Source organism: Melopsittacus undulatus, chromosome 19, assembly GCF_012275295.1.
Source record: "Melopsittacus undulatus isolate bMelUnd1 chromosome 19, bMelUnd1.mat.Z, whole genome shotgun sequence".
NCBI classification, from domain to species: domain Eukaryota; kingdom Metazoa; phylum Chordata; class Aves; order Psittaciformes; family Psittaculidae; genus Melopsittacus; species Melopsittacus undulatus.
In genome coordinates, this window is record NC_047545.1 from 1,446,286 (window position 1) to 1,466,551 (window position 20,266).

The 20,266-nt window shown below is 48.7% G+C and overlaps 1 protein-coding gene across 1 annotated transcript; it reads right to left on the reverse strand.

The window, feature by feature from the left end:
- Positions 1–1,883: 1,883 nt before the first annotated feature.
- SLC25A42 (solute carrier family 25 member 42) lies at positions 1,884–20,201 on the reverse strand. Its single transcript, XM_034070827.1, has 9 exons — positions 20,142–20,201; positions 18,592–18,682; positions 11,801–11,923; positions 10,597–10,708; positions 8,274–8,299; positions 7,323–7,489; positions 6,575–6,691; positions 5,931–6,082; positions 1,884–5,465 (listed from the first exon to the last, which is right to left on the reverse strand). The coding sequence occupies exons 3-9, from the start codon at positions 11,882–11,884 to the stop codon at positions 5,140–5,142; spliced, it is 984 nt and encodes a 327-aa protein (XP_033926718.1). The 5' UTR covers positions 11,885–11,923; positions 18,592–18,682; positions 20,142–20,201; the 3' UTR covers positions 1,884–5,139.
- Positions 20,202–20,266: the final 65 nt, after the last annotated feature.

The window sequence follows — 20,266 nt, forward strand, 5'->3', positions numbered from 1 at the left end:
CTGTTCCCTGTGAGGGTGCTGAGGCGCTGGCACAGGGTGCCCAGAGAAGCTGTGGCTGCCCCATCCCTGGCAGTGCTCAAGGCCAGGTTGGACACAGGGGCTTGGAGCAGCTGCTCCAGTGGAAGGGGTTGGGGTTGGAGCTGGATGAGCTTTAAGCTCCCTTCAACCCAACCCAGGCTGGGATTTAGCAGTGCTCTGCCCTGGGAGCAGCTCCCTGCGGGAGCGCTGGGACCTCCCAGCCCTGCAGCATCACATCCACACTGGGCACGAACCACAGGGGAAGCACAGACCCCAAGACCCGAGCAGCAGCCGGGGGGGGGTCCCCAACTTGGGGGAAGGCACCAGGCCATGGCTGAGCCGACAGTGCCACCTGCTGCCACCGCTGCAGGGCCAGCGCTGGAGCCCCCTCCGCAGCCCCTGCCTCAAGCTGCTCCCCACTTCCCAAAGCAGCGACCAGCTCCATGTGATCCATGCGTGGGGGGGGGGGCACAGGGAAACCCACAAACTGCGCCCCTCTGTTCACCTTAGTGCCTCAAATCCACCTGGATGGGCCAGCCCCACACCTCTTGCTCCAGCATTGCACAATAGGAACCGTCCCCCAGGAGCCTGCAAAGTCAATGATATATTTTTTATTAAATATACATCCTCTCTTGGCACAAATCTTCAAATATATAAACATCATGTAACAAAGTGTCTTCACTGCAATAAAATAGAACTCCAGATCCAAGAAAAAGCAGTCAAAATCGACCCACACGCTCACACACACGCAGGGATGGCGAGGACAAAAGGCAATCCAACAGTGTTTGTGCTGATATATGCGTGGACCACACAGTGAGCAGCGCTGGGAACCCTGCCTCACATGGGGAGAATGGGAGGAATCAGCCCCTACAAGAAGAAATCCAGGCTGGTTTGTAGGAAGGCAACTTCCTCCTCTGGCCCAGGCCAGGTAAGGAGAGTCCATAATGTTGGTCCTGGCTCTCTGCAGGGCTCAAGGACCCAGCCAGGCAGTGAGGAACTGATGTGGGAAGTATCCCACTGCATTCCCCCCTCCTCCTGCCTGCCCAAGGCTGGCACCAGACTCACCTGGGGTTGCCACGGTGCTCAAGCTTCGTTTCATGCCTCATCTGCTCCTGTGATAAAGACACTAAAGGGTGAAGACTGCAGCCCTTCCAGGCAGAAGGTGGCAAGAAGTTCACACAGTACCACTGTCTTAACACAGAAGCCATGAAGCTGCTTTTGGAGAGCTCCCCCAGGGTACCAAAGCTCCACCACACAAGGACTTTATGCCCCAGGAGGCTGTAATTCCTCCTTCAATCCTACCAACCAGCAGCCAGCTCATGGGCAGCTCTGGCTTCCTGGGGCGCTGGCAGAGGTCTGCATAGGGCAAACAGGCTCACGAGAAACCAGCTCAGATCCCACCTCTCACACATCCAAGTTCCCCAGGTGACCCCTGGAGCATCCCAGAAGGATGAGCTCTGCCCCAGCCTCATACCCAGCAAGCAGCCACTTCCACGGAGCACGTGGGCATCACTGGAGGGATGGAGAGAGGGGATGTGAAGGAGCAGCAGCATTTCACAGCTCGTGAGGGGAAGGTGCTAAGGGAAAGTGAAGGTGCTGGGGCCGGACAAAGCATTGAAGATCCTTTCAAACACCTTCTGCTCCATCACTTTGTGCCTTTAACTTCTTGTCTCCGCACACAAGCATCCCTTGCCTGTGAGGTGGGAGCTGAGCTGGGCCATTTGGGCATCATTCTCAGAGCTGCAACTTGTCATTTTGGATGCATTTCATTGGACCTGATTTTCTTGAAGTGCTCGTGCAGGACTAAAGGTGCAGAAGCAGGGAGGGAAGGAGAGCAGAGGGGGGACAATGAACGCACAAGTTAATGTTTGGCAGTAACACATTAAGGAACAAAGAGAAACATGACTTGGAAATAAACGCAAGGTACTTAAGAATAAAATGAAACATCAGGGAATTTGTGGTAATAAACAAGTTCTAAAGAGAACAACTAGAGAATATTCCTGTTAGATCTCTCTCAGAGCTAAAGGCAATGGAACTTCTTGCCCAGCACATACCCCCCTCCCTATCCAAATCAGCATGGCCAAAACTCCTCGGGCACTCATTGAGGCAGCAGAGACCTGGAACATGTCTCAATTCATGCAGGGATTAGGAAAGGGGAAGGAACACTCTGTTTCTCCTTTCCTACATTCAAATCAGAGGGAACATAAAAGTAAAACCAAACCCAACACCATTTGAAAGAACCCAATGCAATAACACACAGTTACTCTGGACACTCCTCCCCAAGAAACAAAAGCACCAAACCCACCACAGACTGAATTCAGAGCTGTGCTCAGCCTGCACAACTTGGGCAAACGTCTCTGGCTAAGACTCCACTGAATGAAAATCAGGGGTTCATTCAGGAACAACTGAGCCCAATGCTTCCAGCCTGGCTGTGCTTCAGGTCTTGTTTCTCAGCTGAGTCCCCAGGCTCTCGATGAGCTGCCTGCACCATGGTGGGCGATGCTGGGCTCAGCAGAAGCTGCTCCTCCACAGGCCCCTGTCCATTTCATGTACTCCTGACACAGCAGAAGGTACCTTGTGCAGATCTGCCCTCCTGTTCAGTCCCAGACAAAAGGCAAGTCATCCAGTGTAAATCCTTTCTCTGCCAGGACCCAGGAGGAATTAAGCCACCTCTGTGTTTCTGTGGTTCAGTGATGCTCATCACCTCCTACAACAAGCACTGCTGCACTTGCCTCTGAGATGACCTACCATACTGTGGAGCAAAGGAGCTCTCTCCAGCTTGGATGCCACAGTTCACCTTCCTCTTGTCTTCAAATAGTACCCATGGGCTGAGCAGGAAGGACTGTGCTTTGAACCAGCAGCCTCCAAGCTGAGAGAGAGCTTGGCATGGATTGTGCACACAGTCAGACACATACACATGCAGAGGCAACCGCTGGCACACCTGGCTGCTGGTCTGTACCTCCCTTTTGTGGCAGGATACAACTGCCTCAGGATCTCCTCAGTGGGCCAGACAAGATAAATACAAGAGCAGAAGTAATTGGCTTCTCCATTGGAGAAAAATCAGAGCTCTTGCATAGGACTAAACAAAATTTCACCCAAAGAGAAGAGCTGATCATCTTCCCCTAGCAATGGGAGCAAAAACTGTTCAGAGTTCATGGCTATCGACTCTAAAGGATCCAAATCCAGCAACACCTGACATCAATCACAAGGTAAATCAGCAACCGCAGTTTCACAACAGAAATCACCATTTGTGGGCTTGGAGAAAGAAATCACTGTGGTTAATACCCTGCTTATCCATGAGCACTAAAGCATGATCGATCCCACGTGTTCTGGAACACCACACATGCTAATACTTCAGTACACTGGTTTTCTGCCATGTCCACAAACTGGAAGTGTAGGTGCTTGGTTCCTGGGGAAATATTTGGCATTAGAAGCAAGTTATGCTCCAAAGAACAAGTGCAAATGCAAAAGGAAGGAGAAAGCTACATCTACCAGTTGTGCAATTACCTCCAGTCCCATTAATAAAGACACAAGGCTCAAACTACAACAGCTAAAATACACCAGAAAAGGACAGCTTTTAAATGACATCTTAGTTTTCTTTAATACATTGTGGGCTATATCAGCTGGAAAGGGATTTTTAATCTTAGCTTATGTCATCTGATTCTCAGAGAAGTCTGAAGTTTGCTGTGACCTTTGTCTTGTGACTTTGCTTGTGACCTCCATATTTCAGCTAGGAATAGAACATAAACCAAAACCACCCCCAAAAATCTCCATTTCCCTGAAAAGTGATCTCAAATAGAAACACTGGAAGGTTCTTTACCATTCATTTTCAGACTGCAGCTGGAAATGATTGGCACTAGGTTATCATTTCTGAAGGGTCAATACTGGCTTGGGTATCCCCGTTCTCCCAAGGACCCAGTTGGTCCAGAAGAACTCTAGGAACAAAACCAAGTGGGCTTAGGACTAATGAACAGAGGGGACACAAACTACACAGCAGGCACCATAAGAAAACAAAGTTGTTCAGAAGCAGGACCAGCAGCTCAAGCCAACTGCCAGGCCGCATTCACTGGACATGAAGAGCCTCTCAGGATCGCTGGGTCTGCATCTCCCTGATGTTTGTTCTTGCATAAAGCAGCAGCAATAATACTGCAGGATAAAATTGCTGTAATTTCAAGTCTGTAACACTTCCTTTTCTAGTGCATCAACATTACAGTTTGCCAAATCCCTCAGAAAACGCTGCCTTTAAGACCATAACCACAACAGAAAGGTTTGGGGAGCCTGAAAGCACTACTGCAGGTCAAGTCAATCCAGTTTGTGAATCCAGGCACAGCCTCTCCTCAACACTGACAACAAACATGAGGATTTCATTTCCAAAACTGCTCAGAGTTTTCCTCTCCTGCTGGCCTCAGTCTTTGGTAATCTCAGAGGGATGCTGGAGAGCAAGGGGGATTTTATGCAACTCAACCCAGAAATGAGAACATCTGGAAAAGAATAGTGTTTGCAGCCAGAGCTCACATTCAACTTCTTATGTTTTGGAAGTGACCCGGACCTGTTAAATCCTGCTGTGCCCTGTTTTATGGAGACCCATGTTTACAGGTCAGAGGAATCTGGAATTCCCTACAGATGAACTGGAATATTGCACTTGGCAGACTGCCACCAGCTAACACATGTTCAATAACTAAGAACTGCCTACCGGGAATAGCAGTCACTTCCCAGATTCAGGGCTCCATTCCACCAGCACCGAGCCCTCTCTTTCATCATGCACCGCTTCATCTGCCCACAGAGACCCAGGTGAGGAGCCAGCAGCAGCATGGTTTTGTTTGAGAGGCTCCACTCCTGGTATCACAGAGTAAACCAGAAGGGTGAGGCAGCTACTGCAGAGGACTCGGTTCTTCAGGATGCTAGGAAGAAGTTTGCTTAGGAAAGCATTAGTTTTAGGTTGAGGTTTCCAAGTAACTCAGAGGCTCATTAAAAAGAAGAAACTCCAACAACAGAAAATAACAAACAAGTAAAGGTGAGTTCTCAGCTGCAGGAGAGCAGGTACGAGGTGAGGGAAGGCTAGCATTGCTCTTTCTACACGTGTTGTACTTTTCCCCAGCAAGGGCTGTGGGGATTAAGCTACTACCTTTCAACATTAGAGCCGTGCTGTAATTTACGGAGAAGGATCTGCATCAGGTCAAAGGTTGTGAAGCTTATTCCCACTGCAATTGGACCTTTGACCCAGTTCATGCTGAGTCCTTTGTACAAGCCACGGATTAGTCCCTCTTCTCTTATAATCTCCTGCATGGTGAGAAGGATGGAACTGTACGTGTGTCCCATGACCCCTGCTGTCTGCATCCGCCGGCGAACCACGTCCAGGGGGTAAGATGCTGACTGGCCAATCAAACCTGCACAGGCACCAAACAAGAGGCGCTCCGGGGGGGATGGCTGCAACTTCCCACTGTGATCTGGGAAAGAGAAAGGAGCAGCATTTAGAGAGCTTCTTAGAAGAAAACACATGGTTAGGGTCAAGTGGGCAGAGAGCCAAAGAGAGGACTGAGTGCCAGAGCTCCTGGAACTGGTTGTCAGCTGACTTGGTATGGAACCAAGTCCTTCTGCACCCAGGACTTGCACCTCTGCAAGAGAGATGCTGCTTTTCTGCAGCTTGCCTTCTTCATAGTCTGGAACTGGAAAGATGGAAGCACAAGGCTCCACAAGCACAGTTGTTCTGGGCAACCTGATCTAGTTGAAGATGTCCCTGCTCATTGCAGGGAGGCTGGACTAGATGACCTGTGAAGATCCCTTCTAACCCAAACTATTCTATGAACTTTGCAATAGGCTTCAAGGCCAGGAAAAGGCTTTGTACCACAGAATTCAAACATCTCAAATTGGCCTACAGCATTTTATTTGAAAGCAGAGCATATTGCCTTTACCTGCATGTAGTTTCTTCAGTGTCTCGTAGGTGAAGAAGCTAAGCCCAGCGTATGGAATCACTCCAATGATGGTTGGTGTAAATCCCCTGTACAATGTCTTTAATCCTTCCTCTCGGGATATTCGGATGAAGACATGAACAATATTGCTGTACCTAGCATGTGGACACAGGAGAAGCAAATCTGCGCTGGTTACTGACTGCACACACCAGGAATAGTTCCAACTGGACTTTCTGAAGGATCAACAATTAATTAATTCTGGGCTCTGAGCTCATCCAACAGCTCAGAAGGGATTTCAGAAGCCCATCTGCAAATGGAGAAGCCTGTCCCCAGCTCTCCCATTGCCCTATCACAGTATGCTGTCTTATCTGTTGGAGCTCTTCCGGAGGTATCGTGCCAGTTGGCCTAAAGAATCCCACCCATAGGTTTTACTTGTGAGGTCTTTTAGTATTGATTTCCTTCCAGTCCCTGGACTAACCAGGGCTCTGGTCATTTAATCAGCGCTCAGACCCCAGCAGTAAGAGGTTTATTCCACCAAAGGCTCTGAGCAAGAAGTGACCCAGAAAATGGGAATAAAGTCATCTGACCTTAAAAGAAAGTGCTGCAATTGTTCGTGGTGCTTGTACTTGCTTTCGTTAGGCACTTACATCTCCTTCGGCGTGACAGCCATTCGAGCACGGACCATATCCAAAGGGTAGGTTAACATGGCAGCTGTTGTGCCTGCCAGAGAGCCAGCAATGAATCGAGGAAAGGGTGTCAGCGCTCTAAAGTAAGGTGAGAGAAGAGACCAAACAGATCACCTGGAGATGGAAATACCCCATGGCTTTTGAGCAGGGCTCTACTCTACCTGCTACCGAGTCCCTTCCCTGCCTGTTCACTGAAGAGAGTTGGGTGGGCTGGGGATGAAGCAGCTGTGGTTTGCCACAGACAGCAAGACAGAGGCTTAGAGAATATCTTTGTTGCGGACAAAAAGCCTGACTTGAGGTGTCTCAGACGTTACATGCCCAAAAGCAAGAGATTCTGGCCACCCACAAGGCTCAGCAGTGCAAGGCTGAATTCTTGTTGCTTCTCCTGCAAAGAAAAGCTCTTTTTGTTTTGCCTACCCACTCTCAGCACAGGGAAGTGCTAACTCAATGTCTAGGCCACTTCTTGCTCACGCCTCTAGAAGATGGGATCTTCTTCTCACAAAGTTCTCCCCTGTGCAAGACTAGAAGCCCAGCCCTTTGCTCAGGGCCCTCACACACACCCTGGTCTGCAAAGCCAGCATGGGGGGGGCATAACTCTGTCTAAACAGAGCTTTCAATTGAGCAATGTGCTCCCTCCCTCCCTCCAGTCTAGGGGCCCACAGACTGCTCCATGCTGCTCAGCCAGGATCAAAGCCACACTGCATCTTACTTTCCCTGGAAGCCGTAGTAACTCCCCAGGAGCTGCTTGTACTCTTCATGTGCACAGAACTGAATGGCAGCATAAGGGATCACACGGACCATAGTGGCTGAGTTCCCCCTCCAGAGACTCCAGAGGCCTTCATTGAGGTAGGTGCGATAAATCAGCCTGTAGGCTTCCTGCAGGCAATGGATCAAAGGTCAGACAGGGGAGATCATGGTAAGGAGGAGACCAAACAATAGTGGAAGAAAAGGTGACCCTATAGCTTAACCTCTCCAAATCCTCCTTCCCACCCCAACCACGATAAGCTGGTATCAGCTGTTTGTGTTTGCAACTAAAACATCTTCTCTGGGGAGACTGCATCAGATACATCAAAGCAAAAAAGAACCAGTCATGAAGACAAGAGGTTTAGGTTCAAGACGTCTTAATTTTCTCTCCACAGGCAAGGCCCAGAGCTGGAGTGCTGCTTGTGCAAACCTTTTCTCAACCCAAATTAATCTCCTTAGTAAAAGACAGAACCATTTGGATTACACATATGAGCACGACACACATGGGACAGCTGGAACGTGCATGCCATGAAACATTCAGCAGGCCATGATAGTGATCAGCTCCTAAATTCAAAGTCCCTCCACACTTGGCAACAAGTCCAGTGGGGGCTGGGGGAAAGAGCAGCCACAAGAGGAGAAGGGCTGACAAACCAAAGGCATAGGTAGAACCTGGAGCATGAAGGAGGAACCAAGGCCCCTGAGGCACTGGACTAAACACGAACATAAGAGAGCACTGGCCTCAGGACTATTACAAATACTGTTTCCAGTTCTTCCCTCTGTGCTCTTTCACTGTGAGTGCTGCTAAATAAGAGCCAAGCAAGAAAGGGAAATAAATACAAACAAAAGCTGCTGGTAGGGCTATTACTACCATTACTCAAACACTTCAGGTCAACAGGAGACAGACACATCACCTCACCTTGGCAGAAAATCTTTTTGAAGACACTAAAAAGAAAAAATGAGCATTAGGTCTTGCAATACATTTAAATGGATCAAATAAACCATACAGGCGTTTTATCTAAGGGATAAAAATAGAAGCAAAAGAATTAATGCAAGAGGAAAGAGAGATTCTTTATAATAAGCAATGACTTTCCACTGGTAAGCACTCCCCAATTCTTTAGCACATCCATACATTTTTCCACCTACTGTTATGACAATGCTCAGCTTGTGCCACACTTCAAGCACTCAAAAGAAAGGAATACACCAAGAAATTAACACATATAAACCAGAGGAGCATTGACCATTTATTTTAGTTGAGCATTCCCATGCCCTGGTTCCGGACTAATGCCAGAATCCAGCAAAGAACTGGTCTGTTTAGGGAAACTCCACGCAGAAATGGTTTCATCCCAGCAAAACTCAACACTGGGGTTCTTTTCTTGCCTCCATTCAAACTGACAGCGTCTCTTTAGCCATGTAACACACCAAGCATTTGGAAGCAGGATTTCTTTGGCATCCAGCAGCTCTGTTTTGTAACACTCCTCCCGCAGGAAGGAAGCCCAGGCTAAAACGCGAGCAGCAGCACTAATGAAACATGGTTCCAATTAAGTGTCTATTGCAGTTGCTTTCAAACTCGTTTGAGACTTGTAACCTCTCAAGTGTATCAAGCATCACATGCAAATACGTTTTCACCACGCTGCTCCTTTCTGCAGTTCAATGTTTTTAATAACAACACCACCTCAATAACCAATGGCAACTGGCCCCACAATGGAACGGAGCTGTTTTCCCTCTCCCACAGGGGAATTCTTCAGTCTCTAGTTCAAGGGACAACCTTCCTACACTCACATGGCCCAAGATGCTTTCCCTCTTCACAGGCAGGGAAGAGGCCCCAGAATAAAATGCTTTGTGAAAGCAAGAAACTAAGAAACCCATTAGATGCTAAGGAATTGGTCAGACAGGGCACATTTTAATCTTCTCCTCTGCAGCAAGGTTAACGGGCCAAACCAAACGGGTGTTTCTATAAATGCAGGCCCTGTGCAAATTACAGGTGATTTATATGGACAGCTGTTGACTCACCCCAGTTCTGCAGTTTCCATCTCACCTCTGATCCGTTTCCAACCTCAGATGAACTACAGTGTTTGTTCTGATGAGGAAGCACAGCACGTACTCGCTGCTGCCCAAGCATCTGCTCACAGATGCAATCCCAGCCTGCAGCCAGCCCAGGCTTTAGCTCTCTACAGCTTCAACTCCCTGATCTCTATCCCTGCTATTCCAAACCTCAGCCTCAGCTACGTGGAGGATGAAAACCATGTCAAATGAAAGTCAACTCAAAATTAAATGTCATCCAGGGATTAGATTAAAACCTACCCAGTTCATTTAATCTGGAATGTCAACCAGATTTAAAATTCTTGGCTTCGCCAAGTGCCTACTGTATTAACAGTCTGCACTCTTCCCTTTGGGACAATTAGTGTGGCTGACAGATCCTGCACTGCACCAGGGAACTGAACAGAGCCCATGATGGGGCTGCCTCCCAAATCCCACGAAACACGTGAGCATTTTCTATTCCAATTAGATGCATTTCATCTGCCGTGACACACTTTGCGGGTTCCAGAAAGGGCTTTGTAACACAAAGCCAGGTACGTCAGCTTGAATTCCTGTGCAGTGTTTTTCCTCATTAACTTCACCTCTAACCAAAAACAACTCAGCTGCAATCCAATGCACCTCTTAGTAGAAAAGCCTGCATACATTTGAGGGGGCAGAGCCTGGCATTCAGCCTTCAGCAAGAAACACAAACAGCTCAATTACATCTCCTTCTACCCTTCCTGGCCCCTCCCCACCTTATTCCTCCAAGCTGAACAGACACAGACACCCAGGGTGTTACCAGTCACCCCTCAAGCACTGACTTTACACTGTCTATAAACTCTGTGCTCCAAAAGTCTCCCTGATGTAGGAGAACATGAGGCCAGTCAACATCCACAAGCCACTGGCACCATCACTATGCCATCAGGCAGTGTGTGCATCTGTGTTACACTGAAAGAGCAAAACTGCTGACTACCATGAGACTTGGATCCAGTAGGATGGGCCAGACACAAAGCTGACTGACACCTGTAATAATCCTAGCAAGAACCAAGCAGGAGCTTTTTAGACTCCATTTACTGTGGTAACGTCACTATTCTGTCAGCATCTTGCCAGGTCTCTGCAGTCTGAGGGAGGATGAAGCACCAGGGAATAGGCTGAGCAGGTCAGAGGAGCTCTTGGATTCTGCCAACACAGAAGAGCATTCTGCAAAAGCCATCAGGACTCACCTTGAAACATGATTTTTGTCCTGTCCAGCGGAGCTACTGCAGTTTTAGCAACAGCACCAGCCAATGCACCAGACATCAGGGAGTTGAGCACTTTCTTTTTCTCCCGGGTTTCCTGGAACACAGCATTGGGCAGTGTGACACACTCAAGCTGAAGCAAAAGCTGTGAGGTTTTACTTTTGCTGCAGCATTTACCCCCCTCTCAAAGGCTTGGGTCCAAATTCTCTTCAACATTTCAAGCATGGTAAAGTCCTGGTCAGCTCATGGAGCACGAAGGTTGGACCTGTCTGCTGAGATGGAACGCTCCAAGGGCCATCACCTCTTGTACTGTTGTCATACAGCTGAAGCCAGGAGATCCCTGTTGAGATCTCCAAAAGCTAAGCTGCTACCTCCTCACGATTCAGGCATGGAAAGAAGGAAAGCATCTTTCCAACCCCTCCACTAACACACATGCCCTATTTCCACATTGTTCTCAAGATCCTCAGAATAAACCAAGACGGGTTTCCTGCTAGGATAAATGGAATGGCAGTGGTTTGTTATTGACATTCCTGCCACAGCTCCTACTTATAAAGCTGCTATCTTCTCCTAACACATGGGCAGAAAGCAAGTAAATGACTTGAAATCTAACACCGTGAAGGTTACAGACTGTAAGACAAGTTGAGACAAGACTTAAGAATGTGAACTTGTGATATGTCGTGTGCTTGGGTGGAGGAGTCCACATTTTTCTTTCTTCAGAATGTTTCACAACTAAAAAGTTAATGTTTATTACCCAAAGACGTGGCTCAGTTCAATTTTCCCTTCCAATCTCTGCCTGCCTGGTGCTAAACACAAGGGCAGCCATGCAAAGGCATGTGTGAACTTCAGCCTGAGTTTTAGTCTAAATCAGACCAAGGTTCAGCATCACCTTCAGTGTTTCTAGCAAGAGTCTAGCAAGAGCAGGGAAAGCCAAGCTCATGCCTCCCTTCCCAGCTCTGCCACTAAAGACATAACAAGACATAACCTTGACCCATGATACAGCCCTGCCTGCCTGCCAGCTCTTCCCAGAGGGCTGGAATTGCTTGGCTATGCTCAGAGAGAGCAGAAGTCACACTTTCAGTGGCTTGCACATACACTGCTACACTTTCAGGCCTCAAATCCCACTGAGATCCCCCCTTCAGGCCACAGCCACGCAGCTCTTCTCGCACACCCAACAACCTCCTGTCCTTACCTCCAGTGGCAGATGGGTTGATGGAAGCGGCTCCACATCCTGCCGCTGGAAATCCACTCGACCTTCTCTCACACCATTACCCATACCAGTTGCACTTACAAGTGGGCAGAAGAGCTACGGCTCCTACGTGGAAACCAAGAACAGAGTTAGTGTCAAAATAGGAAATAAAATGCTTGTACAGGAAGGAGGAGCCACCTACTTCCAGAGCCATTTTCAGTAGGAGAAGCCCTCTCCCAAGCTCCCAGATGAAGAGCATTTTCAGGATTCTAGTGCCATCTCCTTCCTTTACGGTGCAAGTTTATGTGTGTGTGGGTACTTTGATGCTATGTAAGAACCCTTTTCAGCCACAATGCACTCAGGTGCAAGTTACATTAAAATATCCATCACTTCTGGAAAGAAGAATCAGATCCTGCTCTGTCCTTCTCCACTGCTTACAGTGAGGCTTTTGGCTGCTGCTCAGGCTCACTGCTGAGCATCTAGATACTGGAGAAGTCAGGCAGAAACTTAAAACCCAGCCTTGGAAAATGGAAAGAGCAGTGAGAGCAGCAGGTCCTGAGAGCCTGCCAGGAGCAACTGGAGCTTATTCTAGGGAAGAGGTCAATCCAATGCCTCACACGTGCCATAAGGGCTATTTTGATGACACCAGTGATTTGCCTGAGAGCAGCGCATCAGTGGTTCAGAAGTCCCTTTCCTCACAGCTGCACTGCACACGTGCTTGTAGCTGGTGAATCAGGGCAGTTTGCACAGATGTTTCTTGCTGTGATACCTGTTCCCACTTGCCTCATGAAAGGCAACATCAGCCTAACCTTGGCTGCAAAGGATGCATGCAGGGATAACACTTCCGAAGCAAGCTGCCACTTCAGTGGCTGACAACCCAGTAGCCCTGCTTTGTGTGATGCAAGTTTCCATCCTTAAATCACAGGAATGAAGAGCTGAAGTTGGGCTAACTGGAGCTGGCACAGAAAGGTGCTCTCCGCATCCTCAACCTACTCACAACTGGGGTGTGGAACTCCAAAGAGCACTTTTCCAAGCAACCAGCCTGCTGCAGCACAGCCGCCTTTCCCTTTGCTCAGTGTCCTTTCAAGGAACGCAGTGTTTGGAAACCTAAACTCCCAAACTGGTCCCCAGTTCTGCCACAGCCTTCTCGTGTCTTCCTGTTCTTTCCCCCTCTTCAGATGCCTGGGAAACCACAGGCACAACAGCTTGCTTACCTGGAAAGGCTGTCTTCAGACTGGTTTTTCCCCTTTAACAATCTCTGGCTATTATATGCTTGTCAGCACCTTTCATTCTTGCTGACCTATTTTTTTCCCCCCACATCACTGTCAGAAATCAGTGCCAGACTTCACTCCCAAACCCCTGTGGCTGCAGCAGAGATATCAAGGCAGAGCCTGAGCAGCCGTGTCTGTACTCGTGCATGACCAATTTGTGATGGGGAAGCTATGCGTGACCCGTGCACGGTCAATCCAAAGCAGGACAAACACACCTGGGCATCTGTAATGCCAGACCTCACTGGCTGCAGCTTTGGGAAGACACATGTCAATGTGTTTACAGCTCCTGAGGGTGGTTTGGAAAACAGGAGATAGCAAGATGTTGCTCAGAGAGTAATAACTCAAGGTTTTAATCATGGAATGGATCAGGCTGAAGGGATCTTAAACCTCATCCAGTTCCAACCCCTGCCATGGGGACCCCTTCCACTGGAGCAGCTGCTCCAAGCCCCTGTGTCCAACCTGGCCTTGAGCACTGCCAGGGATGGGGCAGCCACAGCTTCTCTCGGCACCCTGTGCCAGCGCCTCAGCACCCTCACAGGGAACAGCTTCTGCCTAAGAGCTCAGCTCAGTCTCCCCTCGGGCAGGTTCAAGCCATTCCCCTTGGCCTGGCCCTACATGACATGTAGGGCTAATGAAATGAAACCCAGAACATTTGATAGACCAAAATATAACCTAAAGAGCATCAATGTTTGCACTTGAAAAGTCTGGCAGCTTGGTCACAGCAAACCACGTGTACAACAAATCCCGTACGGATCAAGAGCAAAGATGATTCATAGCACCAGGAGCAGAGCACTTCATTAAATGATCCTGAAGAACACAAGAGTATTTCTAATTACTCTCTGCACTTACTTGCTTTCTTTCTTATCTCATGTATCTGGAAAATGTAGTGTAAAACAACAAAGCCTTTCAGCAAAAACATGAAAGAAATCACAGGTTGAGTTATTATTCCTCACTGTCTCCAATCAGGAAATGTAGGTCACAATATCAGATTCCTCTCTACCAAAAATAACCCCACAGAAATAGAAGTCACGCTGAAGAGCTCAGGAATGCCATATGTAACTTTGGTTTGAAACCCGATTTGGAAAGATGATTGAGAAAGAGATGACTAAAAGGACCTGAACTCAAGTTCTTAAGCATGGACTTATTTTAGAGCATGCACATGCATAAAGATGATGTACATTCACTCCACTGTATTCCCTTTGATCCTCTGCAGACATGTTCTTCATTTAGTGCCCTGATCTTACAACCACCTGTCCATATGCTCAGTTTTACACACTCAAACTGCCCACATGCTCTACATAAATACAAGCTCTACTCTTGCTGAGGCTGACATGGAAAACCAGCAAGTTCTTATTTCCATTCCCATTTGCCCCCTGCAAAGCAATGCAGCTGAACTCTGATGTCAGGGAGATAGGAACTGAATTCTGGCTGCTGGGACCAAACCTACCCTTTGGAAGCACACGGAAAGCTTGGCTCTGAAGTTCCAATGGGAATTTGGCCATTAGAAGCTAAACATTATTTTGCATATATAGGACCTGACTCGCTCATTAAGGAATCCACTGAAACCCAATGCGGCGCAGTGGGACAGCCTTTAAATCCCTGTGTTTTGTGGAGCTCTGTACACATTCATTACTGATGTTGACAAGGCCACAGGCAGCGAGAACAAAAATAGCTGTGGATTAGATTGATTTCTTTGTAACACACTTCTGTGTTATTCATATTGTAGTTAACACGAGTCCTTGTCACACATCTGCATCCAGGTTCCTCAGCACCATGTGCTGGAGAGCAAAGCATTCCCCTAAGAGAATATATAATCAGAAAGCAAAACTGCTGGCAAAGGCGAGTTCAAGAGTTAAAGAGGTTTAATGAGTAACATACGCTGTGCTTTTACAACAAAAATTCCTCAGAGCTTATTGAAAATACAAAGCACTTACTCCAGCATTCAGTTTCCAAGCCCACCAGAAAACACTGCCTTTAATGTAGCCACACCAATGCAGTCATGGATTAAAGACTATTTACCAAGCTGTGAAGCAGGGAAGCTCAGACCCTTTGTTTCTGGCAGTTTCATCTTAGACAAACTGATGACTATAGCTGCAATGGTCTGTTTTGTGATGGTCCCTTGAGCCCTGGGACTCTTTCTAGGTATCCTACCTGGGTTCTAGCAACTGTAGAAACATCTGAGCACCAAAACAAGCTGCATTCCTCTCATGCCAGATGCACAGAATACGCTCTGCACATTAAAAACTAGAGCCTTGTTAGTCTCTCCCAGCTTTCTCGAGCAGCACTTAATGAATACCTGAGCAAGTTCAATCAAGCTGTCCAATTGCCTCTCTGACAAGTCAGACATTCTGCTTTTCTTGGTGGGGATTTTGATTAAAAGGACAGGCGAGACAGAATCAAGTTATTCAGATGATAAAAGCAACCTACTAGGAAGAACGCATTCCAGGCAGGTGCCACTTCATTGCCCAAAGCAAGGTGGTGGGGGTTTGGAGCATACCCAGCTCTAGCTGTTCAAGCCACTCGTGAATCCAATCATGGTGCTGTTGTTTCAGCTATCTCATTTGAATGGATGGTAAATGGCAAAGTCTTAAGAGAATCAGTTGCTCCACAGAAGAGGCGAGGAGTTTCAGAGCCCAGCACCATGACTAAGAGAGAAGCACAAGTTCTGCAGCCAGGCTGCATACAGTTAGAAGCACATTGCTGAAGGAAAGGCTTGAGGATTATTACTCATTCCAGAGCTCAAAATTAAACCATATTCTAAAGTTGGACTTTGCATCACTGGGGCACAGCCTGCCTGAAAGCCTCCTTTGTGTTCTACCAGCTACGCACATGCTCCCCCATGGCAGATCAACACCACTGACTTCCAAGAGCAGCAGGAAGAAGATGTGTGTTGAGCAAACCCCACAACTGATGGAGGCAGGAATCACACTGCCCATCTCTCCAGGCTTCACCAACACCCTAACCACTCCCATTCTGCTAAAGCCTGGCCAGACCCCAAACTACCCGGTAGTAGAAAAATACATTTACTATAAAAGCAGGCTCTGTCATTAGAGTTTTCATGTTCCTACATAGTAAGAAAACAAACATCTCCACCAAAAGGGTTGTCAAGCACTGGAACAGGCTGCCCAGGGAAGTGGTGGAGTCCCCATCCCCGGAGGGATTTAAAACACATGTAGATGGAGCACTCAGGGCCATGGTTTAGTGATGGACTTGGCAGTGCTGGGTTAACAGTCGGACTCCATGAGCTCAAGTGTATTTCTAACACAGGCCTGCAGGGTTTCCTTTCACACGGGTTTGGGTGAAGTCACGGTTCTCTGGGGCACAATTTCAACTTCATTCTGGTCGAGCCACTTGTTTCACTCCATTCAGCTCCGCCAGCTCCCCTCATTACAGCTACCCAGGCCCGAATTCCTCTCTTTCTCTGATGTTGCTAACATCACTAATGAAAGCGTATCATTCAGTTAGGAAAAGAGAAAACCCACAGAGTTCCTGCAGCAGTTTTCACCCATTTTCCCAGGCAGGCTGAGGTGAAACAGTACCCAGGGAAGTTGCTCCATTAAGTTTCCTTCAATTGTTATTGTTAAAGTGAGCAATTGAGCCTGACAGAGAAAGAGATGTGGTAAAAGCTGAGATTACTGCAGCCTTAAATTCACCCTTGGAGCAAAAGCATCAGAGAAAAATCACAGGAAAAAGGGCTGAAACACTTATAACAGTGGCATGAACTATAACTAGATGGCTTCTTGAGGTCCATCTTTGCATGCCAGTTTGACTAAACCATTCAAAATCAAAACCAGATATGCCCTGCAGGCTCAACTGTCTTCAATCACGTTCATCTTTCGATTGCATACAAATCTGATCCCAAATCATTAGCTGTGAATAGCCCATTGCAATTCTTACTTTAAAGGTCTTTGAAGAATCATTGACCAAAAGACTCACTATACGACAATATCTGGAAGAGTTTAACTTTTTCACATGCTTTCTTAGCTCCAAAGTACAAAATAAATGCTCCTCCTGCTCCTCTCTGCCAGATGTAACTCAAGACTGCCAATAAAACCAAGGATAAAGACACAGATTCTTTGCATGGATTTAGATTATCTGACTGAAGGCCATTCCTGAGCACTGAGAAACGGTTAAATCTCAAGCTCTGCAAGCAAAGCCAGCTGCATTATTCAGGAGTCCAGGGGAGTCTTGCACTAAGCCTGGAAGGAAGGCGAGAGCCACACAACAGATAAAGTCTTGGCACGCAAAAACAGAGCTTCATTCTTCAGTTGCTAAAAGCAGCTTGTTGCTGGGAACACCTCAGCTGTGTTTTCCACTGCCAAAACCCAAAGACTGGTTCTTATCTGCGAGACAGCTAACAGCTTCATCTGAGGGAGAGGGAGTGCTTAAACAGGGGCCCCAATCACAGGGGCCCTCTGCTGAAGCTGCTCCACTTGTCAGACAGCAATTGCCTTCCTTTAGGAGCAGACCCAAAGAATCCACTGCACCCACGGAACCCCCAGCATCCTCCCAGCCTGCATTCTCCTCTCGACAATCATCTTTCAGTGGTAATGTCATAAAGAAACAGCAGCAGAATGCTAGCTAGGACCCCTGGGTCAGCAGGCCTCCTGCAGGCACATGCACACCTGAGCTGCCATCCATGGAGCCCAGTCACCTGTCACCAAAGGCACACTTGAGGTCCCAGAGTGACAGATCACAGCACTGCCAAAGCTTCGGAAGTCAAACTGAGATGCTCTGGAATACAGGCAAGCCCCAGTCAACACAGGAGCAATCCTTGCCAGGAACTATTTCAACACAATAACAATCTCTGTGCTAAACCTCAGCAGTTTAAATTGCTTATAAAGAGGAAAATAAAGAATTCAAATCTTCCATCATTAAGCAGAACAACCCACAAGTGTGCCAGGAGGGTGTCACTTCCTATGGACAATGTTTTCCACATTGACTATACTGGTAATATGTGTTACACACCCCTCTGCCTGTGGTACCCATTCCAAGTTGTACAAAACTTGAAGCAAAGTTAAGCAGGAACTCTGCTTAGCCAAAGCATTGCCGATTTTAATTAACTTGGTTACCTTACGATAACATGGGCCTGGCAGCACTAACACATGACACAGATACTACCATTCACTGCACAACGGCAAAGAGTAGCAGATTTAAAGCACAACTAGAGAGCAAAGAGCTCCTCAAACACTCATTTATTCTGTGGCCTAGAGTAAGCTGTTTGTGTTTTGGTTCACCTTTCCATACCACACCAAATGTGAAGTCCCTTTGTATGCCAGCTACCAGGAATACTCACATACCACCTGGAGGACAGAGCAGCACTGCAGCGTGATGGATTGGTAGCACTTAGCATCAGAAGGTATGAACCTGAATATCTCTTTTCCTACAATTAGCAGCAACCTAAGTAGAAGAAAACTACTCCGGGTTCCTTAGCTTCTTTTCTAACAGCAAACCCATCTCAGCTGTACCCAGCCCATCTGCTTCAGCAGGTAACCACAGACTCGAGGCTGTGCTGGTGCTCACCTTATGTCTGATGCAACCTCCTGAAGCCAAGTTGAACACACCAGATATGCACTCACAGCAGGGACTGCCCAAATCGCTGCATTAGCTACAGCTGCGGGACAAGCAAAGAGAGATTATTGCAGCTTCTGACTCATCCTGCCCTGCTATCAAGAGCTACAATTCCTCTGCCTGAAGCAATCATAGGGGCCAGAGAGTTCCTGCTGAAATCCAACACCAAGGACAGCCCCAGTCACCCCTGTCCCAGCAGCTCTCCTCCAGACCAAGGTACAGCGGTGCTAAACAATGACTTTTGGCTTGCTGGGGGAAAGGATACAGAGTGTTGAGTCTCCACAGTTCCAGAAGGATGCTCAGGGTTACCTGGAATCCAGCCCTGGTGTTTCAGGCTCCCAGTCACAGGACTATATTTAAACACATTCACCCACAGGTGGTTGATGTGATTATAACCCTCTGGTACCCTTATTACACAGCCTCACTTCAGTCAGCTGTTTCCCAACACCCACAGACATCCCTGCTGTTCCTGTACACACCCTCCTTCTCCCAAAGCAGTCATTTTAAACCCGGAATGTTTCCCAACCACTCCAAGTTCATCAAACCACAGAACACCACCGGAGGAGCACCCAAACCCCAGGAAAGGCTTCGCAGCTTATGCGACCGTGAAGCATGAAGAACCCACCCCACAAAGAGCCAGGAGACAGCAGGCTCCAAACCCACTCCACGCAGTCCAACAGGAGAACCGAGCCAAGGAGCTCAAACACAACTTCAACTCCTCCAAACGGGAGCGGAGGGTTAAGGGCAACAAAGCCACTGCAGCAAGTGCTACACCTGCCCTACAGTTCCACCCTTAGCGTGCAGCTGAGAAGGTGGAACTGTTTATTAACCCTGCACATTCCCTTCCACCGTTTTCCATGTGTCTTTTCCCCCTGCAACCTAAGCCCAGTCCCGGCCACCTCTTGCATTCCCATGCAAAGCAGGAAAGTGACGGCCGCTCCACAACTTTGTGCTCACACTGAAGTAGGACAGAGGCAGATGACACCCAGAGATCTGCGTTTCATGGCTCCCACACCCTCTACTATCAACCGCTCCGCACACAAACACAACCGTGCAGCCTCCTCGGGTGCACAGCAGCTTCCGACCCACCCCAAACACCGCACCTGAGAGCGCAACTGAGCCCAGCTCCCATCACACTTGCAAGGGAAGAGGAGCTCGATGCGCCCGGCAAGCACCGAACCGACACCTGCGAAGCGGGGCCGGCAGCAGGGAGGAGGCCAAGCACCGGCAAGAGGAGCCGCCGGCCCGGCCGGGGTCCATGGCGCAGGCAGGGCGGCCAGCGGGGGCCGCGACACCCGGGGGAGGCGGCGATGCCGGCCCGGAGCGGCCCGAGCCCCGCCGGAGGCGCAGTGACCCCGCGGGAGGCCGCGGCAAAGTCACCGGCCCCGTGCACCGGGTGCTGCGCAGCCCTCAGGTGCCAGGGCCCGGCCAGGGGCGCCCAGGGCCGTGGCAGCGGCCGCCGCGGAGCGGAGGGGCCGGGCCCGAGGCCGGCCCGTACTTACCGGATCGGATCGGCCCTCGCCGCCTCAGCCGCCGTCTGCCCGCCGCCGCCAGGCCTCCCCCTCCTCCGCAGCGGCCGCAGGAGGCGGGGCCCGCCCTGCGGAGCAGCCAATCGGCGCGGCAGGGG